This window comes from Bos indicus x Bos taurus, chromosome 10 (genome assembly GCF_003369695.1).
Source record: "Bos indicus x Bos taurus breed Angus x Brahman F1 hybrid chromosome 10, Bos_hybrid_MaternalHap_v2.0, whole genome shotgun sequence".
Taxonomy (NCBI): domain Eukaryota; kingdom Metazoa; phylum Chordata; class Mammalia; order Artiodactyla; family Bovidae; genus Bos; species Bos indicus x Bos taurus.
The window spans coordinates 6,193,741-6,213,070 of NC_040085.1; the positions used below are offsets into that span (position 1 = coordinate 6,193,741).

At 39.3% G+C, this 19,330-nt stretch overlaps 2 protein-coding genes and 1 long non-coding RNA gene across 4 annotated transcripts in view; 1 reads left to right on the forward strand and 2 right to left on the reverse strand.

Moving 5' to 3' along the window:
- Positions 1 to 15,220, forward strand: part of HACD3 (3-hydroxyacyl-CoA dehydratase 3) — a 30,180-nt gene extending 14,960 nt beyond the window's left edge. Inside the window, exons 7-11 of the mRNA XM_027553003.1 lie at positions 6,309 to 6,436; positions 6,855 to 6,967; positions 9,387 to 9,493; positions 10,065 to 10,196; positions 13,316 to 15,220. Coding sequence (XP_027408804.1) covers positions 6,309 to 6,436; positions 6,855 to 6,967; positions 9,387 to 9,493; positions 10,065 to 10,196; positions 13,316 to 13,392 — 557 coding nt within the window. The 3' untranslated portion in view covers positions 13,393 to 15,220. The remainder of the gene's footprint in view (positions 1 to 6,308; positions 6,437 to 6,854; positions 6,968 to 9,386; positions 9,494 to 10,064; positions 10,197 to 13,315) is intronic.
- Positions 6,311 to 11,732, reverse strand: LOC113899755. The gene is made up of 2 exons (XR_003512980.1): positions 11,015 to 11,732; positions 6,311 to 6,535 (listed from the first exon to the last, which is right to left on the reverse strand). It is a non-coding gene; the product is annotated as an uncharacterized LOC113899755 (long non-coding RNA).
- The window catches only part of INTS14 (integrator complex subunit 14), a 36,117-nt gene continuing 30,678 nt past the window's right edge, over positions 13,892 to 19,330 (reverse strand). The window contains exons 11-12 of one of the 2 annotated variants that reach the window (XM_027553001.1): positions 18,785 to 18,850; positions 13,892 to 16,735 (exon numbers count right to left, since the gene is read on the reverse strand). In XM_027553001.1, coding sequence (XP_027408802.1) covers positions 16,484 to 16,735; positions 18,785 to 18,850 — 318 coding nt within the window. In that variant the 3' untranslated portion in view covers positions 13,892 to 16,483. The remainder of the gene's footprint in view (positions 16,736 to 18,784; positions 18,851 to 19,330) is intronic. The other variant, XM_027553002.1, reaches the window with a different exon arrangement.

Genomic DNA, 19,330 nt, shown 5'->3' on the forward strand with positions numbered 1-19,330 from the left:
TGAAATTTTATTGTGAACCATAAATAGTAAAATTTGAGGGAAAAAACAGTAATGGGAGAGGATTTTCTCTATCTGCTATGAAAAAATATTATTAAAATAGTATAGTATTAGTATAAGGATAGACTAATTAATAGAGCAGATTAAGTAGCTCAAAAGTAGCTTACATTATATATTATTATTATTACAATATTACATTATGTAATAGATAATATATATCCAAATTATGTATATGGTAAAAAGGAATTTTGAATCAATGGAAAGGAAAATATTATCCAGTCATTTTTTCTATTAGATGGGAAATCTATCTAATAATGTTCCCAAGGAAAATTGGCTTGATTTGTGAGGCAGATAATCTCTTTCACTCTTCTTACACTGTATATAAAGGAAAAAAAAAATCCCCCCCAAAAGACTTAGGAGTCATATATCAAAAAGTTAAGTCATAATAGAAGATATAAATAAATGTTTATGAAAATCACATGTGGAGGGTTAGGATTTTCTAACTTTAAAAATAATAGAAGAAATCATAAAGAAAAAGGTCAATGTATTTGACCACATAAAATGCCTAAATTTCTATATATCTAAAAATATCCATGCAAAACAACATGAAAGATGAAAAGCATATTGAGATGAGCAAAATGGGGATGGAGGGTTGGTGAAAAATTGTAACAAATATTGGCAACTTTTTTTTTACATATAAACAACTTGTAAAATTGATTTTAAAATGTGAAAACTCTACCCAGTAGATAAAGATCACATACAGGCAGTTCATAAGAGGAAATAAAACTAATTTAACATACAACAAAATGTTTAACTCAGTAATGGTGAAGGAAATGAAAGATACTATTTTTTATATATCAGTTTTGCAAAGTTCTGAAAGAGCCTAATTGAAAACAACATGTGCTAAAATAAACACAACAGTGGCTACTGGGGAGGGTGCATAAGTACAGCTCTTTGGGAAAATCATTTTGTAAGATACTTAAGAACCTCAATGACCCAGATAACCACGATGGTGTGATCACTCATCTAGATCCAGACATCCTGGAGTGCACAGTCAAATGGGCCTTAAGAAGCATCACTACAAACAAAGCTAGTGGAGGTGATGGAATTCCAGCTGAGCTATTTCAAATCCGTAAAAGATGATACTGTTAAAATGCTTCACTCAGTATGCCACCAAATTTGGAAAACTCAACAGTGGTCACAGGACTGGAAAAGGTCAGTTTTTCATTCCAGTCCCAAAAAAAGGCAATGCCAAAGAATGCTCAAACTACCGCACAATTGCACTTATCTCACACGCTAGCAAAGTAATGCTCAAAATTCTCCAAGCCAGGCTTCAACGTGAACCGAGAACTTCCAGATGTTCAAGCTGGTTTTAGAAAAATCTGAGGAACCAGAGATCAAATTGCCAACATCTGTTGGCTCATAGAAAAAGCAAGAGAGTTCTGGAAAAGCATCTACTTCTGTTTCATTGACTTTGCCAAAACCTTTGACTGTGTGGATCACAACACACTGTGGAAAATTCTTCAAGAGATGGGAGGACCAGACCACCTTACCTGCCTCCTGAGAAATCTATATGCAGGTCAAGAAGCAACAGTTAGAACCAGACATGGAACAACAGACTGGTTTCAAATTGGGAAAGGAGTACATCAGGGCTGTATATTGTCACCCTGCTGGTTCAACTTATATGCAGAGGACATCAAGTGAAATGCTGAGCTGGATGAAGCTCAAGCTCAAGCTCAAGCTCAAGCTGGGAGAAATATCAATAACCTCAGATACACAGATGACACCACTCTTAATGGCAGAAAACACAGAGGAACTAAGAGCCTCTTAATGAAAGGGAAAGAGGAGAGTGAAAAGTCTGGCTTAAAACTCAACATTCAAAAAATTAAGATCATGGCATCCAGTCCCATCACTTCCTGTAGATAACAGATGGGGAAACAACGGAAACAGTGACAGACTTTTCTTTCTTGGGCTCCGAAATCACTGCAGATAGTGACTGCAGCCATGAAATTTAAAGACGCTTGCTCCTTGGAAGAAAAGCTATGACCAACACCACAGCATATTAAAAAGCAGAGACATTACTTTGCTGGCAAAGGTCCATATAATCAAAGCTATGGTTTTTTGAGTGTGAGAATTGGACCATAAAGAAGTCTGAGCACCAAAGAATTGATGCTTTTGAACTGTGGTGTTGGAGAGGACTCTTGAGAGTCCCTTGGACTGCAAGGAGATCAAATCAGTCAATCCTAAGGAAATCAATCCTGAATATTCATTGGAAGGACTGATGCTGAAGCTGACACTCCAATACTTTGGCCACCTGATGGGAAGAGCTGACTTACTAGAAAAGACCCTGATACTGGGAAAGATTAAAGGTAGGAGGAGAAGGGGATGACAGAGGATGAAATGGTTGGATGGCATCACCGACTCAATGGACATGAGTTTGAGCAAGCTCTGGGAGGCGGTGAAGGACAGGGAAGCCTGTTGTGCTGTATAGTCCATGCTGTCGGAAAGAGTTGGACATAACTGAATGACTGAATAGCGACAACAATAGCAACATCAAGAACCTTAATTATTCATATCCAAAAAGTAATTATAAAAAATAAACATTATGGCATTATTTATATTAGTGACAAATTAGACACTATGTAAATGTCCATGAGTGAAGGATTGCTATAGATTGTTCACTCAGTGGAATGTTGTGAAGCAAATGTTAAGTATTTAGAGAGGTGGTAAAATCTGGAAAAATACGATAGACTAAAAAGGTAACATACAAACTTGTTCTTCCAGTTTGTTCACACCAATATAAAAAGGAGAAAGAAAACAACCAATAAATGTGGAATGATTGGAAGAAAAGGCACCATTTTCAAATGGCTTGAATGGATCATTTAAAATTTTTCTTTATTTTGTAAAGTAAATATGAGGGAAAATATGAGCATAGTGGAAAAAAAGAAAGTATTTAAAAAGAGAAAAAGTCCTGTAGACTATTTTATTCTTCAGTCCTAAATTTTCCCACCTGAGGTTTGTAAAGATGAATTGTAGTTAGCTCCAGAATCTTTAGAATGAAGTGCACAGTGTTTTTCCAGTCTTTACTTGGATTTCTGCAAAGCACAGTAGTAGGCTAGTGAAAAATTTCCCAAATGCCTAGCATCTTATAGTCGTATGTAACCAGAAGTCCACTGATTGGTTATTTAAAGAAGCAAAGGAAGTCTCGGACAGTTGTTAGATCTGTAGCTCTTACTAGTATGGATTTAACACAAGTTTCATAGAATGAGTAGGGACTTTCCAATTCATAAATTATTTATTTAACTTAGCATAGTTGTATTGGTTCTGAATGTTCCTGTGCGAGCCTGCTAGCCATTAGGTGATCCACTCCAAAAGCTGCTAAATTATCTGGGTCATGTGTTTAAAGTTAGCTGCCTGGATCTGTAATTTCTGTTTTGGAAATTCCACCTATTGGAATGGAGCTGCTGTTGAAATTCTTCTCTTATCAGTCCTCAGAAGTATAGTAAGGACCTGGGCCTGGTACCAAGGGTCATAGTTTGTCCTTTGCAGTTACCTCTTTTTGAATAAAAGGTGTTGGTGAATGGCAAATTCTACACATGTACTTGTTTTATTTACATAAACATGTATAGCTGAACTCATGTTAAGGAAATAGCAAACTTGTAGAAACTCATGTCTGTCTCTCTATTAATACTTTTTTTTTAATTAAAGTTTTTTTCTAATTATAAAAATGTGTTAATTACTTAAATACTTAAACTCTGCTGTAATTCCATCTATCAGAGTGATGGATTCTTGGCACTTTGTTAGATATCTTTCTAATAAACCCATGTACCTTTCTTAGGAAAAGTTCTTGAAGAAGAATTATGAGACTAAAGGGCAGATTACTTTTAAGGATTCTGATGTATACTGCCCAGAAAGAGTGTACTGTTTTATACTACCATTATTTAAATCCTTGTCCATTAACACGAGTGCCTTGTGTTAGTACTTTCAAAAAATTTTTTTCAGATCATAAAAGTAAATGGGCTGGAGCTTCCCTTGGTGGTCCAGTAGTTAAGAATCTGCCTGCTAATGCAGGGGATGTGGGTTCAATCCCTCGTCTGGGAAGATCCCACATGCCACAGGGCAACTAAGCCCATGCGCCACAGCTACTGAGCCTGTGCACCTAGAGCCCGTGCTCCTCAGCAAGAGAAGCCACTGCAGTGAGAAGCCTGCGCACGACAAGGAGAGTCGCCCCACTCACTGCAGCTAGAGAAAGCTCGCGGGCAGCAATGAAGACCCGGCACAACCATAAATAAATAAATACAAAATTTTAAAAAGTAAATGGAGCAATTTAAGAAAGTTTGGAAAATGGGAGAAAACTGGGGAGGAGGTGTGGGGGCCTGGAAGGGGAGGTGAATAAGCCATTGTCCATCACTTTAAATATTTCCATACATTTCCTTTTAGTCTTTATTTTTTCTCCTGCAGTTAAAAACTATCATCATGCTGTGTATACAGTTTTGCATCTTGTTTTTAAAACAGTATTATAAGCATGTTAGTGTTATTAATATTCTTTATAACAGTCATTTTAGAAATCAGATTTTTATTCCTGAATTGAAACAAGGATGAATTTCCCATAAAATCAGATACAAAGCAACAAGATCTACTTTTATTTACCATATTCCAAATCTTAAGTCACAATTTTCTAGTTCAAAATAATGGAGAACCTCATTTGTCAAAGATAATTTGTCCAAAAAATTAAGAAGTGAATCTCTTGAAGAAAGATACCAGAATTTCACTGTAAATGGTGAAAAAAAAATTGTGATTTTTGTCTTCACAAGGGGCATTTAAAATTATGAATAAATTTTTTATATTATAGCAAAATTTAAATTGTAATTTTGCATTACTTCTTCAAAGAAAATAATCAAATTTTGAACTTACTCATTGGTGTATTCCGGAGAAGGCAATGGCACCCCACTCCAGTACTCTTGCCTGGAAAATCCCATGGACGGAGGAGCCTGCTAGGCTGCGGTCCATGGGGCCGCGGAGAGTCGGACACGACTGAGCGACTTCACTTTCGCTTTTCACGTTCATGCATTGGAGAAGGAAATGGCAACCTGCTCCAGTGTTCTTGCCTGGAGAATCCCAGGGACGGGGGAGCCTGGTGGGCTGCCGTCTATGGGGTCGCACAGAGTCGGACACGACTGAAGTGACTTAGCATAGTATAGCATTGGTGTATTCACATTTGACTTTGTAGCAGGATTGTATAGTCGATCATTTTTGCGATTAGAGAGTGTTTTCAGTCTTGCCAGGACCTGTTTTATTCATTTGATATTTAAACTGTATTCTTTTGAGGAGCCTGCAGTGTCATCTTTACTGGTAACTTGCCCAACTCTGCCATTTCTTAAAGACTCTACTTTAATAGGCAGGGAGACAAGAATCCTAAACCTTTACAATATGCAGGACTAAGAACTATCTTGCTCAAAACGTCAGTGGTACCCTGCTTGAGAAACACTGCAAAGAGGAATGTAAGAATTCGGGATGTCAAGTGAGGATCAGTATGAAAAATGAAGGATATTAAATTATGGACCACTCCAAATTGATACCACAGTTGTTGACCTCATATAAGTAATAACTCATTTTAATTTATTATATAATATTCCATGAAATAGATATACTGTAGTTTACTCAAACTTTCCATAATTGTAAGTTTAGACCATTTCTGTTTTAGTGCACTTAGAAATATGTAACATTTCAGAGAACAATCTCCTTGCTGAAGCTTTTATTCTTTTTCATTTTAGATTTTTTAGTTAGGACATGTTCTAAGAATGAGAATTAATAGGATTAAATATATAAATACAATTAAGGTTTTTGGAAGTTAATTTTATTCAGTACTTTTGTACCTCTGCATGTATTTATGATTATATAGTTTTGATATTTTAAAAAGCTGGGTTTCATTCTATATATGTAATACAGTTTTACCTTTAAATTAAATGAGATAATGGATCTGAAAAGAATTACCAATGTGCCTGATACATAGATTTTTCAGCATATAATAAGTGAGTGAAATCTAGGTATGCTTTTTTTCTTGCCTTTTAAAATTGAGAAGGGCATACAAGGTTTATATGTTAACTTACTGGTAACTAATAAAATTTACTAATTAGGCTCATGGAGGCCTGCTCCCCTCCAGCTTAGTTGAGTAGTAAACTTGAATCTGACTGAATGTTTATTATACTTTTCCTAAAATTCATTTCATGTAAAGGCTTGTCTAGATTGCAAAATACTTCTGTGTTGGCATTTACCAATTGATTTACCTTTAATATGTATTTGTCCCATAGAGTCCTTCTATGACACGTTCCACACTGTGGCTGACATGATGTATTTTTGCCAGATGCTGGCAGCCGTGGAATCTATCAATGCAGCAATTGGAGTCACTAAGTCACCAGTGGTACCTTCTCTTTTCCAGGTATTGAACAGTCAAGCTCAAGGGTGGGGAATGCAGGGTTTCGATGTTTATTTACTAGGTATCCACACTTTGCTGAGACGTTTCAATGAGTAAAAATACCTGTTGGCAGAGAAATAGCATTGTTTTCTCTGAATACACACACACAAAATCTGTCCAGAAATACTGGTACTGGCTTGGGTACTTTTAACTTTTCTACCTGTTGCAGAGAAATAGCAGTGTTTTATCTGAACACACACACACACACACACAGTCTGTAATACTGGTACTCACTTGGTACTTAAACTTGTTCTAAGTTGTTCTCAGTCTTTTTCTATTTACCTTGAATTTAATGGGGTTATGTTTCAGATAACACATTTATGTGTTGTCTTTTAAGAATGTATTTTAAAACTTGTTTTTCTCTTTTGGGTCTTTTTAATAGCTTCTTGGAAGAAACTTCATTTTGTTTATCATCTTTGGTACCATGGAAGAGATGCAAAACAAAGCTGTGGTTTTCTTTGTGTTTTATATATGGAGCACAGTTGAAATTTTCAGGTGGGTACAAATGCCAGGATGGTGTTTGAGTGCTCCTTCTACTATGGATAAGACTGTCTTATCCAGAGTCTCATTTTATTTGAGATTAAAGTTTCATGTGTGGAGTTCTGCCTGCATCTATGTGCTCTGCAAAGTTGAGACAGTGTTTTTTTTTAAATTAAAACATTAAAGATACTTTTTGAATTAAAAGTTTTTTTAATTAATTAATTTATTGTAATTGGAGGATCATTACTTTACAATATTGTGATGGTTTTTGCCATACTTCAGCATGAATTGGCCACAGGTATACATGTATCCCCCTATCCTGAACCCCGCGCCTTCTTCCCTCCCTACCCTGTCCCTCTGGGTTGTCCCAGAGCACTGACTTTGGATACCCTCCTTCATATATTGAACTTGCACTGGTCACCTGTTTTACGTATGGTAATGTACATGTCTCAATGCTGTTCTCTCAAATCACCCCACCCTCACCTGCTCCCCCCGAGTCTAAAAGTCAGTTCTTTACACCTGTGTGTCCTTTACTACCCTGCATGTAGGATCATCAGTACTGTCTTTCTAAATTCCATATATATACGTTAATATACAATATTTGTTTTTCTCTTTCTGACTTACTTCACTCTGTATAATAGGCTCCAGGTTTATCCACCTCATTAGAACTGACTCAAATGTGTTCCTTTTTTATAGCTGAGTAATAGTCCATTGTGCATATGCACCACAACTTCCTTATCCGTTCATCTGCCGATGGACATCTAGGCTGCTTTCATAAAAGACTAGTCAAGTGCAGTAGTGAGACGGGGGAAAGAGTAGGATGAGGAGTTCGATCTATAACTGTGAACAATCAATTGAGATAATGCACTACTTTCAGACAAGCCTATTTATTTTTAAAAAATTTTATGTTTTGGCCTCACGCCATGCGGGATCTTAGTTCCCTGACCAGGGATCAGACCCATGTCCCCTGCAGTGGAAACACAGAGTTGGACTGCCAGGAAGTCTGAGGCTTTTTTTTTTTAAAGCACTCAGTGGATCATAATACCAGCCTGGACACTGGGGAGGAGAAGGAGAGATCCAGAGAAACCAAAGGCCTATCTTACCCTTTAGGATCTTGCTGTCTTATTGGAAAGAAAGGACTCATTCACATGGAAAAATTCTTGAAAAGGATGAAGAAACATGTGACTGAAGAAGCATCCCAGGCTGGATGAAGTACTGAAGACCAGCCTTCGAGAAGGGATGATAGAATAAATCTTTGGCTATAAGATTACTGAAGTTTGAATTGATCTCTTATTTGATTCTTCAATTTTTGATTGTCAGTAGAAGAAATCTCTTAAAAAAATAACTTTGTGTTTGGCTGTGCCGGGTCTTCACTGTTGTGTGCGAGCTTTCTCTATTTGTGGCGAGTGGGGGCTACTCGCTAGTTGTGTGTTGTCTCTAAACCGCAGGCTCAGCCGATGTGGCGCATAGGCTTTACTTGCCCCGAGGCATGTAGACTCTTCCCAGACCAGGGATTGAACCCGTGTCCCCCGCATTGGCAGGTGAATTCTTTATCACTGGACCACCAGGGAAATCCAGAAATTATCCTTTTCTTAAAAAAAAATCTGATTAAAGTAGATGTGTTCTGTACCAGACCATACATATTCCATACTTCTTCCCTTTTCAGCCAAGTGGAGCATTGGTTTTGCAAACTGACTCTTCAGTTCTAGGTTTGGTGATATTTTGGGAAAGTTGACAGTTAAGAGGGAGAAAAGACATTAGCAGCCCTAGATTATGTCTTAACTGTAGTCTGTACCCCATGGCATCCTGTATACCCTCTAGTCTACTTAACACAAAAGTGAAAGAGATTATAGGTTCTTAATAGTAACTTTTACTGTTTGGGAGAAACAAATTTATGTTAGCTCTTTTTAAGTAGAGTATGCCTGATTATAGATTAGAGGTCTTTTTTTATACTTTAATTTTGGTAAATGTTCATTTAGGCAGAGATAAAGTGTCAAAGTATCTGTCCTAACCTACATGGGACATAGATCAGAACCAGGAATAAAGCCAAAATGCTTCTGAGGATCTGTTCCATGTACAGAACTTTTTCATAGAGGATTCCTTTCAGACCTAAACTTACTTTGCCATTATCGAGAATTCATATCCTTTTGGATAAGGAAATGGCAGCCCACTCCAGTATTCTTGCCTGGAAAATCCCATGGATGGTGGAGCCTGCCTGGTAGGCTACCGTCCATGGGGTCGCAAAGAGTCAGACACGACTGAATGACTTCACTTTCACTTTCATATCCTTTGAAGATTGGACGAAGAGCACGATGGGAGTTCATTAATTCTGCTAAAAAGAAGCCATGTGTGACTGATTGTGAAATTACTCTTCAATGATGTTCTAGAGTTGCATTCAGTGGTTTTTAACATGTGAATGCCTTATTTCCAATAGGTACCCCTTCTACATGCTCTCCTGCATTGACATGGATTGGAAGGTGCTCACATGGCTTCGTTACACTGTGTGGATTCCCCTATATCCTATGGGATGTTTGGCAGAAGGTACTTTAAAGAACTCTAGGACTTATATCTTACCTCCACTGAGTAGCCAGACCTCTCTTCCTCCCTCTGCTAGCTTTAGTCTGATACATGGGTGTTGAACTTTTACAAGAATTTCTTTCTAGTGGTTTCCTTCCACAATACTACTGCTGTCCAGACTGTTCCAAGGAAGTAGTTAGTTCATTTTGTTAAGGTTTGGAAGCTGGTGGTCATGCATGCTTCCTATTTATATGGTAGTTTTAATCTTCCAAAGCAAGTTCATATTGATGACTTCATTTTATTATGACAAACACCTAATGAGTGAGTCAGATAGGCACTTTTCTCTCCATTTTATAGAATAGGAAGCTCAGTGCTATCAGATGACTGTTCCTTATTTACCTTTGCTGTCAGCTTGAAGGCTTATTTCCTAGGAAAGCTAGTGGGGAAAAAAGAAGAGGCGTGAGCCTATTGTACAAAGGGAGGAGGAAGCATTTTCAACAAACCTAGAACTGAAACTTTGAGGAGTTAGAAGGTTCTATCAGTAAATTTAATTGTATTTCATTTGCTTCTAAAAAGCTACTGTTTCTGCTTTCAGCTGTCTCAGTGATTCAGTCCATTCCAGTATTTAATGAAACAGGAAGATTCAGCTTCACATTGCCATATCCAGTGAAAATCAAAGTTAGATTTTCCTTTTTTCTTCAGATTTATCTTATATTACTATTTTTAGGTAAGTATTGGCTCCATAATAGATTCTTTCTGTTGCTTCTTAGAAGGTAGTTAAATGATTCAAAGTTTTAGAAATCCTTATTAATATTCTTGCTTTCAAAAGAGTGGAAATAAGTTTAAGAACAAATTACATTGCAGAACAGACCCACTGGAGAATATGCCACATAGAAATATTTCTTCTCACATCTTGATTGGATGAGTTCTTTTCTTGAAATGCTCTTGGTCATTCAGACTTTCCCATATTTCATGTTTAAAATAATGTAAGAAGCGCTTTTAAAACTGAATAAAAAGCTCATTTTACTTTTGCTGATTTTAGTAGCAGATTCCTTATCCAGAGGAATTGTTACAGAGGTGGTAATACAGCTGGCAGCAAGGAAGAAGGCAATAAAGGCCTCCGTTCAAGGACCCGCAAGACGTCAGAAAGCCTTCTACCTGACAATAGGAAAGCCCCCTATTCCTCATGTAAAACCTTGCTTGCTTATCAACTTTTATATAAAATCATAAATTCTTGTCTTAATTCATAAAAACTAGGGACCTCCTAAGAACTAAAAGAAGGGATAGAGAAGTAAACCTAAATTATTGCAAGTTTGAAAGATAAAAGCCTAATTAGGAGGACTGTTTACTTTGGATAAAGTTCTGACACATTTTAATATAATTTATATGTATTTCTCCCTGTTGTATTTCACAAAAGTCATGAGGTGGCCTTAAGTATGGCTATTTGGTCTCCTGGCAACAGAAGGATGTGACACAGATAGTGTACTAGTTATCTTTTTCTGTGTAACAAATTAGCCCAAAATGTAGCAGCTTAAGACAACATACAGTTATTATCGGGCATGTTTTCCTGGTCAGGAAGCAGGCAAGCTGAGTGGGCCTGGCTCGGGGACCCTCACGAGGTTTCAGTCAAGCTGTTGGCTCAGTTGGGGCTATAGTTTCTGCAGACTTGACCGGGGCTGGAGGATCTACTGCAAGCTCGCTTGTGTAGCTGTGGGCAGGAAGGCTTCGGTGTCCCGCCACAGTACTCCATGTGGATGCTCATAACATGGCTTCTCGCCAAAGCAAGTGATCTGGAAGAAAGCCAGAAGTCAAACTCCCTTTTTTTTCCCTTTAAAAAATTTATGTATTATTGAAATATATTTGACATAAAACATTGTGTAACTTTAAGGTATATAACACTGATTTGATACATCAGGTGTAATAAGATTGCCATTGTAGTGATAATTAGCACTTCTGTCACGTCCACCCTTTTTATAACCTAAACTCAGATTTACTGTTACTTTTACTGTGTTCTCTGTTACACAGATCAACCTTGTACAGTGTGGGAGGGGACTACACAAGGGTATGGGATACCAGGAAGTAGGGATTACTGGGGACCAGCTCGGAGGCTGGCTTCCCCATACCGAGAGGGAGACCACAAAAAGTGAACCCAAGAAGTTGGAAAGCCCAGTGATCTTACTTATTTGGTTGTGCCATGCATTTTTGGGATCTTAGTACCCCGACCAGAGACTGAACCTGGGCCCTTGGCAGCGAAAGCTCAGAGTCCTAACCACTGGACCACGAGGGGATTCCTGATTTTGGCCATTTAGAAGTGGGGGAGAAGAGAACTACATCCTTTTGGAGCCCTTCAGGGAATCAGCGCATGGCAGAAGCACAGTTAAACGAGACACATTATGAGTACCCTCATAACAAAGGTTACCTTTTGTTCCATGTCTTCTTTTCCATTTCATAAAGGATATTACCCATTTCAGAAAGGTTTCAAACCAAAAATGTTACAGTCTTTGGTGCTTGAAGAGAGCAAGCATCAATTTGGAAAATGCACTCATTAAAAGAGCTTTTTACTTCTATTCCTGCATAAGTCTAGTACTGCTGTAATTAAGCTGCAACCAATGGACCTACTGAGAGTAGGAATAAGTACTGGAAAGACCCTTAAAATATTTTACTAAAAAATGAATATTAATGTTCACTAACCCTAGTGGCGGAGAAGGCAATGGCACCCCACTCCAGTACTCTTGCCTAGAAAATCCCATGGATGGAGGAGCCTGGTAGGCTGCAGTCCATGGGGTTGCTAGAGTCGGACACGACTAAGAGACTTCACTTTCACTTTTCACTTTCATACATTGGAGAAGGAAATGGCAACCCACTCCAGTGTTCTTGCCTGGAGAATCCCAGGGATGGCGGAGCCTGGTGGGCTGCCATCTATGGGCTCGCACAGAGTCGGACACGACTGAAGCAACTTAGCAGCAGAAGCAGCAGCAACCCTAGTGGCTTTTCCTTGTGTTGCATATTCTAACTTACAAGGTTCTATACTCATATTTAGCTTGCCTACAATGAGTGTGTAGTTGTTCTTGAGAATGATACCCTAAATCTGCATAATTTAGGAGCAGTATAACAATTATATTTGTGTACAGATCAAACGTTCCTTCTCTCACAGTAAGTCTATAAGTGTTTTTAACTCTATTGTACAATGGAAAAAATGGAAGTGAGGTTTCGCTATAGAGCTCCTCAGTGATCACGTGGGATTGAAATTTTTTTCTGGCTCTGAAATCCTTTGTTTTCTAGTTCACTGAATTTTGTTTCCTAGAAAAGTGTCTCATACCTTTTAGGCTATTGCTTAATATATATTATTGCCTAGCCTTGAATTAAAAATTAGGTTCTCTTTCTGTTTCAAATTTGTATATTTCAGTTTGTGTAAATCCTACCTTAAAAGAAAGGAAAAAGAGTATTGAATTCTAATTAATGAATTTTTTAGGGGTGAAGTGTACTGATGTCTTCAACTTACATTGAAATACATAAAAAATGAGATGGGAATGGGTATGTGATAAAGTAAGTGTAATAAACAGTTAAAGTTTAAATTTAGGTATTCACTGTACAATGATTTAATTTGTATATTTGAAAATTTTCATAATGAAGCATGAGAGAAAATTAAATTGTAAAACCCACTGGGGGAAAACTGAATGTCTCTAGTGCATTGTTAATATGTGTTCTAGGTTGTGCTTCTTGAGGAACTGCAGGAAGCACAGGGCTGTGGGATATGAAAAACAGACAGCTAGGGACTGTTCTACCCCAAGAACTTCTGCTTATAAACAGAGACAAAGATTCTAATTGGCCTCTTTTCTTTTCCAGGGTTATACGTAAATTTCCGTTATCTTTATAAACAGCGCAGGCGGCGCTTTGGACAAAAAAAGAAAAAGATCCACTAAACGGAAGAGATTTAGATGACTTTTTGCCAGTTTGAGCCTAATCTATAGTTCTTACAGTTTTACCTTCTTGTACTGATGTAAAAGTTTTTTTAAAGTTAAATGATTCAATTCTCAGTGGAGCTATCTTCTTTTTTTCCCAGTAACATTCCTGAATTTACTGTATTACCTTAGTGTAGTCCTCGCATGACATGGGTTCCTGATACCCGATGACAGGTTCATTCTTGTGTATTCTGTTAGTGACAGCAAAAGACTCAGCCATACCCCCACCCACTCCATCTCTAGTCAGTCTGTTTCACAGGCCCCAGATATTTCTTCAGTGCCCTGAGGCTACCAGCTACTGGCCGTGTGTATAGCTGAGATGTGTTCTTTGCAGCTATTGCTTGTGGGGAAAAAAAACAAAAAGACTATGTAGCTGTATAGGAGGCTCCAAAAGTGACTCAGAAAAAGACCTAATATATTCTGTACCCAAGGGGCTACTTGTTAAGTGGGTTGGCATTGATTTTTTTTTTTTTTGAAAATTAAGTTTGACTCAGTTACTGATAAAAACATTTCTGAGTCCAGGTAGGGCTGGAGGACACATATTACCTGTGAAACTTTTGGTCTCTCTAGCGACATCTTAACCTGCATAGGCACTGGAGAGCCACAGGGTGATTTGAGAGAAACCAGTCAGAACCTTGGAACACCATGATCACTTACTTCGTTTGCAGCTAAATCACAGCTGTTTTCAACATGAAAGATGGAAACCTTAGTTAGGAAACAGACTGTAAACGAGTTCCAAACCCAGACGGCACTATAGGGATCAAAAAGGTAGTCTGGCAATGCGGCTTGTGGCACGCTGGAAACCTCAGAGTAGACCACACTAAAAGTAGCTACAGAACTGTCTTAGGCTGTGCACAGACATAAAGACACTCAGCCTTCCTTCCCCTGCACTGACCGAGTTCATGTGCTTGTGTACCTGTCAGAGTCAGCTGGTGAGACTGTGTGTTTTTGAACATGCCTCAAAAACACCAGGTTTTTATTTTGCTGCTGTTTCACCTGTTTGCAGCAGGCCAGTGAAAACAGAGTGAGAACTCTGGCTGAAGAACCACCATCTGAGCCTTAACGAAGATTCCTTACAGGAAGTTCACCAACAGAGGAACTGAGAAAAATCTTTTAAGATATGGCCACCATCAAAAACATTAGTTTTCCCTAGTACATTCCAAGTAAACCAAGTAAAATAAGTAATGTTTGTCTATAAGAATTTAAGGTATGATAGCTCTTTCTGTTCTGCCATTCCCACTATTCCTGGGGGAAGGGGGACTTGGATTATGCCATTTCTCTGAGCCCAAGATAGAAACTTGGTTTGACCTAAAGACATCTGGTTAGTATAGGCCTATACTAACCAGACGTCAAGTTCACTGCATTGAAGGATATTTTGCATGTCTGCAACTTCTGTCAGCATTTGTTTGTATTAATTTCTGGTGTCTTCTCAACTGACTTTCTATGTGTAATTGGGCAGATCAGCTTTACAGTAGATTATGCTGTAAAGAATCTTGTATTCTTAGTGATTGTTAAAAACCTCACTGCTGTCTAAAAAAGCTAAAGATTGTGTATTTCTATTAAAACATTTACAATCAAAATCCTAGTAACTTGTGTTTAAAGATCATTTAGTCTAATGGTTTCAAAATTATTAGTGATAAATCCTTTCATTTAGACAAAATATTATATAGGCATACTTTGATTTATTACACTTCATAGATACTTGCATTTTTCAGAAATTGAAGATCCCTGTGTTGTCAGAGGATGTTTGGCTTTTCCTTTTTTAACCAATAAACTAGTTTTTACTCAAGGTATGTACATTTTATCTTAGACATAATGCTATTGCACACTTAACAGACTATAGTATAAACTATAACATTTTTATATACTGGGAAACCAAGAAATTTGTGTGGTTCACCTTATTACAATACCTGCTTTATCATGGTGGCCTGGAGGTGAACCTCCGAAATCTCTGAGGTATGCCTCTATAGCAGTTCAGCATGTTATTAATAAGTAAAACATGGTTGCTTGGCCTGGATGGCAGGGGAGCTTGGTGGAGAATGGATACACGAATATGTATGGCTGAGTCCTTGTGCTGTTCACCTAACACTATCACAACATTTTTAATTGGCTATACCTCAATACAAAATGAAAAGTTTAAAACAATATGGTTGCCTGGGCTGAAGCCTATGGGAATAATTCCTTAGGATGTTTACAGAGCAATCTGAAAAGCACTACTGATGTAAATAAATCCCAGGGAAGTTTAATGACTTGCCCAAGGTCATGAAGCTAGCTGATGGACTAGAACCATAACTGACTACAGTGATGTCAGAACCTGGCTTAGGCAGTGAGGCCTAACCAGTGTCAGAAATAAGGAAGTCAATATGGAATCCAAGGAACCTTCAAGAATCTATGCCACTTAGGAAGCTGAAATTATATTTATGTTGTAGGAGAGACCCAAGGCAAAGACCTACTGGTTTCCCAGTGAAACCATTTTATAGAAAACCAAATATTTTATTTTCATTAAAAAATTTGAATAAATGAGTATCATACATTTATGGTTGCTGTTTAAGTTTGTATCTCAAGATATACCAAAAGCACCCTAAGGGTTGCCACTGACTTTTTTGCCCAAGTTTTAAGGAAATTCTGAAACTTAGGGATGTCGGGATTGTGTTTAACAAGTCTCCTCTCCCAACCACAGGTACTTGAAAATGTCCCTATGGTTGGGAGAGGAAAAGAATGGAGAGGTCTTTCAGAAACAGAACCCAAGCTGTTGGGTTTCCTGAGGATGGTGGAGAGGGCTCTACACTTGTCAGTCCTTCAAGCGTTTCAGGAGATGTTCTCGTTGTGGGAGCAACAGCTGTCTTTGGGATTTAAAAGACTCTGAGCTCCAGAAAGCAGCTGCCCACCCTGCAGAACCTTCTCGGAATAGCAGAGTCAAACCTGTGAGGAGTGTGTCTCAGGCAGTCTCGGAAGGTCTTCGGGCAGCCGCTGCAGAGGTGAACAGACTGAAAAGGTTTTACCCGAAATCATTCTCACTTGAAAAAAAGAAGGAAGGCTTCCAAAGTCAGCGTCATATTCTCTCTGCGCTGCTCCCAGAGAAGTCTGTCTGCAGAGGTGTGATGTTGTGGTCATACCCAGCGTACTCAGAAGTGCCAGTACTGGCCAGCTTGAGCTGCTGGGCAGCGTGGGTCAGCTGGAACGCAGCGTCGGGGTGAGCCGTGTCGGGCAGCAGCGTGCACTCCCTTTCTAGCATGTCTGCCACCCCTTTGAGCAGGTCCAGGAAACCAAAGGCCAAGGCAGCCTTTCGTAAACGGTTCAGCTCCTGAAACAAACAAAACACCAGTGTTCCTAAAATGCATTCTCCTCATCACAAACTTCCTAAGTGCTCAGTGTGACATATATTCCCCTTGACCCCCAAACTTAAATGAGTGTTTTTGTATCAGAACAAATATTTGTACAGGGACACCCATAATAAGAGGGTGTGAAGACATGCCTGGGAAGTAGTTCCTCTACAGGTGGTCAGCAGGCAAAGGACAACAGGCTTCTGAAACTGAGGTTATCCTCACCACAGTTCATGACCACTTAGGCCAAACATGGTGAGGTGCTTTGCGTACATCATTTCATGTACAGTACTCGTAACTCTGGGCTTCCTGGTGGCACAGTGGTAAAGAATCTGCCTACCAATGCAGGAGATGTGGGTTAGATCTCTGGGTCAGGAAGATTCCCTGGAGAAGGCAATGGCAACCTGCTCAGTACTCTTGCCTGGAGAATAATCCCATGGACAGAGGAGCCTGTCGGGCTATAGTCCATGGGGTCACAAAGAGTTGGACACGACTTGGCGATTAAACAACAACTCATAACTCTGAGGATACTTCATCTCTGTTACTCAGGTATGGAAAAGGCTTGCCCAAACCTCAGAGGGCTCTTAACCCTTTGGTGCCTCTCTGGCTGGAGCCTTAGACTGAATGACAATGAGTATGTCTGGAGGAGTCAGGAAGTCAGACCCCAAAGACTGCCTCAAAAAGAGAAGTCAAATACTGGATGGAAGCAGAGAAACATGAAATGCCCCATCCATCACTTAGCAGTGTGATCTGGGCAAGTTGTGCAGCCTCTCTGGGTGTCAGTGGCCTCATTTACAAAACGAGGCTCACCTCTGCTGTGCCCACTGGAGGGGTAGACACAGCCATCTGGTAGAGGCCCCTTCCCACTCTGTTATGTAGGTTATATAAAACCAGAAGAAAGAAACAGACTTTCTGATCACCTTTCTACGATCATCTGTTTACAGATGAAAAGTTCAGAAGAAGGCCAAAGTATAGACGAATAGACAGCTCTGCAGGCAGGCAGGGGCTGCAATCACGGGGTGGTCATCTAGGGCCAATATGGATTAAGGGCTTCGGTTAGGGGGAGGCATGGTGGGCTGAACCACTCTCTGGTTGAACTCTTGCCTGATTTCACCAGCTCGCTACATAATTAGGGTTGAAGACATAAAGGTAATGAGATAACACCCAAAGCACCTATGTTCTCTGGAAGAGATGCTAGCTACCCTGGGGTTGACTGTGTGCACGATATTTTAAGATTAGCAAGCTAGGACACAACTGACAATACTGCATACCTCACACTGCCACTTAATTTAATTTAAGCCAAATATCAGAAGGACAGGAGAAGCAAGAGTGAACTTAAATGCCACCCCCAACCCCCACCCCATCTCTTGAAGCTTGACTCCACCAATGGTTCTGCATTAGTGAGATATGATTCTGGAGGGCCATTCTTTTGCAATTTATAAATGTATATATTTTTTAAAACACTCACTATCTTTTGGCTGCACCACATGGCAGGTGAAATCCTATTTCTCCAACCACAAATTGAGCCTGTGCCCGCGGCATGGGAAGCATGGAGTCTGAACCACTGGCCCGCCAGGGAAGTCTCGTAAGTGGGCCATTTTAGAAGTCATTACCAGAAGCAGCTCCTCTGGCAAAGTATGAATGTTCTGAGCAGACACGTCCTGGAAAAACGTCCACTGGTTGCCTGGAGTTAGATCGGATACCCATTTGGGAACAGGGAGGAGCGTTAAGGGCTATGACTCCCAGGTCCTTTCAGCTCCTTCCCTCAGCCATTCGCAGCAGCACCAAGACAGAGAAGACCTGCCAGAGGGCCCACCACACAGAACCAGCCACTTAGACACTCCTGACTCCTGGAGTTTAGGGCAGGTACAGACCTATCGCTTCTACTGACTTTACTGATGAAAAATTGGAGGCACAAACAAGTATTTCTAATTCCTGTCCATGTTCAGTGTTTACACTACTGTGAAGCAGTTTATTTCTGGCACGCAACATGGAGCCCACCTTCAACTACCATAATTCCGTAGTCTCACCTTATAGAATGTCTGTGTTTTTTCAGGTAGTTTCCTTGCATTTCTTAAAATCTTCTGTACATCAGTCTATAGAGGGTAAAACGAATTCAATGTTAGAATTCTGTGGTAAAAAGGGAAAGAATACAAAAGGACACCTTTAAATGGAAAAAAATGAAAATGAGAAGAGTTATAGTGTAAAGATGAGGCTCCCTTCTAAGTTAATGTTACTGTTCAGCATTAGGAAATCATCTCTCTCCTTCAAAAGGCTTGATGATACTAAAGCCCATGGCGAAAAAAATGAACTTGTCTCACAAAAACACCCCCAGTAAACCCATACATCTATGGCCAGAGGCTTTTAGACAAGGATGCCAAGACCATTCAATGGGGGGAAGAAGTCTCTTTAACAAATGGTGCCTGGATAACTGGATAGCCACCTGCAAAAGAATGAGGTTGGACCCTTACTTCATACCATACCCACAAAATTGACTCAAAATGGATCAGAGGCCTAAATGTTAAGAGCTAAAACTATAAAACTCTTACCATAAAACTTACTTATAAAACTCTTAA